Genomic DNA, 6538 nt, shown 5'->3' with positions numbered 1-6538 from the left:
AAACTCAAGTACTGAGTCAGGACAGACAGAGCAAGCTGCTATCCGTTGACAGAGGCAGAGATTCTGAACTAAGTCTGAAAGTCAACATGTTGGCAGTATTGCAGCTGGGTCCACTTATAGACATCTAGGGATTTATATTTAGGCAAAAGTGTTCAGGAGGCTGAAGGAGTTCCAGAGTAGATAACTACAATATCACACCAGCTGGTGCAGGCAATAACAAGATGCAAATCCAAAATAAAGTGTGCAATAAAATTGAACACAAGAACAAAGTAAATTGTGCCACACTTATGTCTTTTTTAGTGCATGTATACTTAAACATTTCCAACCCACTGAATCTCCAGTTGCAAAGTTGACTCATTAGCTACTGGGGAAGAAGACTGCTACCAAAATGTTAAAGACGGAGATTGGGCAGCACAGTGGCACAATGGTTAGCACTGCTGTCTCACAGTGCCAGGGACCCAGGTTTGGTTCCTGGCCTCACGTCACTGTCTGCGCAGAGTCTGCACGTTCTCCCCATGTCTGCGCGAGTTCCCTCCGGGTGCTCCGGTTTCCTCCCATGGTCCAAAAGGTGTGCTGGTCAGGTGCATTGGCCATGTTGAATTCTCCCTTAGTGTACCCGAACTGGCACCAGTGTGTGGCCACGAGGGGATTTTCACAGTAACTTCATTTCAGGGTTAATGTAAGCCTACTTGTGATGCTAATAAATAAAGTTTAGGTAACAGGGGTAATTAAAAGCTGTAGGGTGAAGAGCCACATTGCCATCACTCTTTCAACAGCAAAATTCCTCTCTCAGCACAACCTGCTAAAGTCATTAGCCTGTTGCAGCTGCTGATCTCACTTAGTTGGATATTAATAACAAAATTATATAATGCCCTCTTGTTCAAAAAGAGGTGAATGCATGTATTAATAGGCTTTCAAAAACCATGTCAATCAATAGACTGATAACCAATGAAAGCTCCGCTCTGTCCATGCATGAAATCAAGAGGAGGTGCGTAGCTTTGAGGGGAAAAAAAAATCTATCTTGTTTTTCAGATGCTTAGACACAGCTTGACATTACTGACCTGATAGTCTATTAACATGTGCTAGATACAGATTCTACTGATCTTCACAACAGCCAGGTGCTCAGAGTTATCGAAAGTGGATTGTAAACCCTTTGGCCAGTGTATGTGTTTTGTCCACTCTAATTGAAAACAGTCCTTATAACTTTAATTTGATTTAAAGATTGGAAGAAGTGGCCTTGCTGCTTCAGTTAGAGACATATCACTGAAAGTCAAGGTGCCAGCTACAATTCAAGGAGTGAGTTTTGAAGAAGAGAAAAGAAGATGCAAGATTACGATGAAGCGACTTCTTTCTTGGGAGAATGGGGGCATTACCAGAGAACTATTTTCCTTCTCCTCAGCATTGGTGTAATCCCGAATGGTTACGTTGGTCTGTCCATGGTGTTTCTGGCAGACACCCCTCAGCATCACTGCCGTCTGTCCAACTCTTCCAACGTCACCGCTGAGGAAACCTCCTTCGCAAACCTGAGCTTACTGCTACCCTTGGAGGGAGTGAATGGTGAGCAAGTGTACAGTAAATGCACCAGGTTCAAAGCTCAGCTACCAGATGGTATCAATGATACAATGCGTGAGACAGAGCATTGTGTGGATGGTTGGGTGTATAGCAAGGACAGATACGTATCTACTATTGTCAGTGAGGTAAGAAGCTTTCATGTATCTTGATCTTGAATGTTATTTTGGACATGGGTATGGTTCCTGCATCATGACTATACTAGGACCCATTTTTGTCCCATTGTATTTATTTATAATCACAGTAAAGTTGAATAAGTTTATACAATCATAGCATCGTAGAATCCCTACAGTGCAGAAAAAGGCCATTTGACTCATCGAACCTGCACTGACCTCAATCCCACCCAGGCCCTATCCGTGGAAACACACGTATTTACCTGCTAATCCCCCTGAAACCTAAGGGCAATTTAGGATAGCCAATCAACTTAACCTGCACATTTTTAGACTGTGGGAGGAAACCAGGGCACCAGGAGGAAACCCATGCAGACACAGGGACAACGTATAAACTCCACACAGACAGTCACCCGAGGTGGGAATTGAATGCAGATCTCTGGCATTGTGAGACAGCAAGGCTAACCACTGTGCTATCATAGTGCCCTTTTTTTTGAGACAGTTTGTTTTTTACACAAAGTTTGCTGATAGGCCCAAATCTTCTGCTCCTGCCCACTCTGCGGGAATCGTCATGGGCTGGTTGGAGAATTTGATGCACAAGCAAAAGTTCAATTGAACTCAAGTGTGAACGTCTCGCCTCAGGGTGTCGGTGGGGGGAACCAGAAATTCCCACCCGTACGTATCCTTTACTGTTGCTTATGGTGTGTCAGGAGATATACTGCAGAATAAAAACAGAATAAAAACATTCTCTGCAATGCATATATGAGAGGGTCCATTACATATATTACAATAAACAGCTGTAAATTTTATGGGTGTGGGGAAGGGAGAAAGAAAAGCGTTAAAAAATTATTAGTTAACCGCATAAGGGAACTCATTTTGAAAATTATGATAACAATTTTGATTAAATATGTTATACTGTAGAATTACATGGTATTTACAGGCCATTTGGCCCAAAAGGTCTTTGCCGATGTTTATGCTCCGTATCAGCAACCTCCACTCTCCCTACTTCACCTCACCATATTAGCTTAAATTCCTTACTCCCTCATGTACGTACTGAACTTATTACATTAAATGATTAAAACCAGCTTCTGAAATCTTGCCTGCACTTTTCCTGCATGGTGGCACAGTGGTTAGCACTGCTGCCTCACAGCGGCAGAGGCCCAGGTTCAATTCCTGGCCTGAGTGACTGTGCGGAGTCTGTGCATTCCCCCTGTGTCTGCGTGGCTTTCCTCCAGGTGCTCCGGTTTCTTCCCACAATCCGAAAGACATGCTGGTTAGGTGCATTGGCCATATTAAATTCCCCATCAATGTACCCAAACAAGTGCTGGAGTCTGGCAACTAGGGGATTTTCCGCAGTAACTTCATTGCAGTGTTAATGTAAGTCTACTTGTGACACTAATAAATAAACTTTAAACACTTTATTCAGCGGGCATCTTTTCTGTGCTGCATAGCTCTAGTTTCTACATTAGAAAGCCTCAAGGTTAAAGGTCAAGTTGGATGTGGGACCTGAGGCCAGAACTGGCTCACAGGAGATCTGGAAACATCAGGGTCGTGGACAATATTAATACTACAGTCGGTCGGAAGGTAGGTCGGGTTAAGGCAGTTGGGTGACAGCTGGGTTGGAGGTGGCTGGCGATTCTTGGGCAGATGGACACCTTCTACCAGGTATAACACAATGCTATCTTATGGGACGATTATCGTGTAATGCCCTGCTTGCACTCGCCATAGGCAGCAGCACGCACAACACAGCCAGCCATCAAACTGGGGACTATGGCATTTCATCATTTTCCCATATACTTTACTTTGTGCTTTCACAGTGGGTAGTTGTTGGCTCACTGCCAGGTAGGTTTTGGAAAGGGTGGTGAATCTATAAAAGCACACAGCCTCTGGAAAGCTGCAAGGTATTTGCTTCCAGTCAACAGTTCCAAGGACTTTACCAGGTTCCAAACAGCAATGTAAATTTTTGACCGATAGATGGTCCCCTACCTTCAGGTGGCCACTAACTCCAATTAGTCCTTAAGCGCCGTTGGGTTGTGTAACAAAATGCCACTTCTTCCATCATGCACCAAAAACTCACAGACAGAGCTTAAATAGGCTGACCTTGCATTATTAGGTCGGGTGAGGATTTTAGCTTCCAGGCAATGGCAGCGCTCATTTCAGCAGCATTGCATTATCAGCTTTATAGATTGTAGAAAGATAAAGGCTGCATCTAGACATTAGAGTCCAGTCTGGAACATAAATGCCTCAAAACTCAACCTAGGATTTACATATTTTGGGAGTCAACAAATCAATGTGTTGCTCACCTTTAGTCCTGTTCTTTCTGTTAATCGAATGATATTCCTATGAGGGCAGTTGAATTCTCTCTGGGTTTTGAGAAAGTTTTGCAGAATTATATTGCTCTGTTAGACTTCTGTTGTTGGCCAGAGGCAAACAAATGACATTGCTAGGCAATGCATATGAGAAAATATTAATACATGGATAAACACAACCAAATCCCAGTGCTGGCCTGGAAAGTTGCTTCACTTACCTTGGCCTTGCTGAATGAACATTACATGGTGACCTTTCAATTGTTATTCCAATGCCTTCTAGCTTGATCTTAACCCCTTATGATATAGCTTTACTGACATTACTAAAAGACAGTATCACGGTATAGACCACTGCTCTGCAGTGAAAGTTAAAGTAAAGTTTATTTATTAGTCACAAGTTAGTCTTACATTAACACTGCAATGAAGTTACTGTGAAAGTCCCCTAGTCACCACAGTTCAGTGCCTGTTTGGGTCAGCCTTCCCAACCAGCATGCCTTTTAGGCTATGGGAGGAAATTGGTGCACCCGAAAGAAATCCACACAGACACAGGGAAAACAAGCAACCTCCATACTGATAGTGACCCAAGCAGGGAAATCAAACCTGGGACCCTGGAGGTGTGAGGCAACAGCTCTAACCACTGTGCCACGTAGACCATTTCTAGCTGCTGCACGCATTGGGCTGGGCTTAATTCACCAGCCAGTCTACAGAGGGAGCTATTGTGCATGTGCAGAATCAGAGGTCTGCACATGTGCAATAGAAACTGGAGAGGGACCTCTGATTCTGCACATGTGCAATTCCAACAGCAAGGGTCTGACAGACAGAGAGAGAGAGAGAGAGAGAAAGCTGTCAGGCTCCTGCTGTTGCAGATAACCTCACAAACTTCACCGCACCACAATTACGGGGCGCCATAATTGATCGCGAGCCACACACCACAAGGACATGTCATCCACACCGCCTATCCCTCCGCTCCTCACTGATCACCTGCTGAGCAGCAGTGGTCTCCCCTCTCCCCAATCCGATCATGATGCAGAAAGACAGCAGGCATCCCTCCCTCCACAATTGAGCTGGCCCTCAATGCCCTGCCCCTATAAGCCTAGCCCTTTCAGGCCCTACCATATAGGCCCCAGCCCCATAGGCCCCACTCCATAGGCCTTGCCCTCTGGCACTTCTTGTTGGGCAGTGCCAAGGTGCCAGTGGGTATTATCAAGGTGTCAGGTTGGCAATGCCAACATGACACTGCCAGGCTGGCATTGCCAAAAGGGCATGCCCCTCCTTGCCCTTGGCCTCCATTGGGTGCTTCAATGACCTCCAGTTCCACCGGTGAGGCCAACACAAGTGTTCATGGGGTCCAGGTGTTTTGCTCGCCAGAGAGAACATCTCCTGCAAAGCTATAAAGGCAAGTGACCTCGGACTACCTAATGCTGGGCTCACTAAAGACATGCAACTGACCATTATATTAAATTTGAATAAATTATTCAGCCCCTCACCCATTTTCGGAGAGAGGCTGACCTCACCAGAAATCCGACTCTCGTAAAATCGCAAGAGCGGAGAAATTGGGCATAATGCTGATTTCTCAGCTCTCACATGATTTTACCAGCTTGCTCCACGCATTGATGGATGGGGCAAGCTGGTAAAATCCCAGCCAATGGCTTGATCCTACCTCCCCCCTATATCCTTTGATCCCCAAGTGCTATATCTAACTGTTTCTCGAAAACATATAACGTTTTGGCCTCAACTACTTTCTGTGGTAGCAAATTCCATAGGCTGACCACTCTCTGGGTGAAGAAATTTGCCCTCATCTCTGTCCTAAAATGTCCACCCTGTATCCTCGGTCTGTGACCCCTGGCTCTGGACACTCCCACCATCGGGAACATCCTTCTTGCATCTACCCTGTCAAGTCCTTTTAAAATTTTAATAGGTTTCTATGAGATCCCCTCTCATTTTTCTGACCTCCAGCAAATACAATCCTAACCAATTCAATCTCTCCTCATCCTTCAGTCCCGCCCTCTCAGGAATTAGTCTGGTAAGCATTCTCTACATTCTCTCTCAGTGAATCATTGCTCCATTGCTGATGGAGGGGTAAGCCTGGGTAAAAGTCAGTGCAGACTCGATGGGCCGAATGGCCTCCTTCTGCCCTGTAGGGATTGTAAGTGATTCTGAGTACTATGACTTGTGCTCAGACCCATTTTAAAATAGGAATCAGGTGAGTGCGATACCACACTTTCAGATATTGTCGGATACGATCACTGGCACTCAACTTTAGCTCTGTGGCAACATTCAGGCTTTACTCTTTTCATTCTTTGTGGTATAATTCATGTGTGTGCAAGTAAAAAGGGGCTTTATTTATGCAAAATTTTAAGATCTATGCAACTAAGTCTAGCAATTTTATTTTGAGAGATCACGTCTATTCACAGTTCTGTGGTCAACTGATAATTTCAGGACTGAGATAAATAGGTTTTTGATAGGCAAGCAGGAAGAAACCATGGCTTACAGATGGGAGTTAAGATACAGATCAACCATAATCTAACTGAAGTTCAGAAATGTTCAAAGGAA

General features: G+C 44.7%; 1 protein-coding gene across 1 annotated transcript in view; it reads left to right on the top strand.

The window, feature by feature from the left end:
- Positions 1–1047: 1047 nt before the first annotated feature.
- Positions 1048–6538, top strand: part of LOC145343281 (organic cation/carnitine transporter 2-like) — a 114437-nt gene continuing 108946 nt past the window's right edge. The window contains exon 1 of the mRNA XM_080189422.1: positions 1048–1697. Coding sequence (XP_080045548.1) covers positions 1323–1697 — 375 coding nt within the window. The 5' untranslated portion in view covers positions 1048–1322. The remainder of the gene's footprint in view (positions 1698–6538) is intronic.

Source organism: Carcharhinus amblyrhynchos, chromosome 5, assembly GCF_965287045.1.
Source record: "Carcharhinus amblyrhynchos chromosome 5, sCarAmb.v2.hapA, whole genome shotgun sequence".
NCBI lineage: Eukaryota > Metazoa > Chordata > Chondrichthyes > Carcharhiniformes > Carcharhinidae > Carcharhinus > Carcharhinus amblyrhynchos.
The sequence above is the reverse complement of the archived record's forward strand: the minus strand, read 5'-3'. Positions and strand labels throughout refer to the sequence as shown.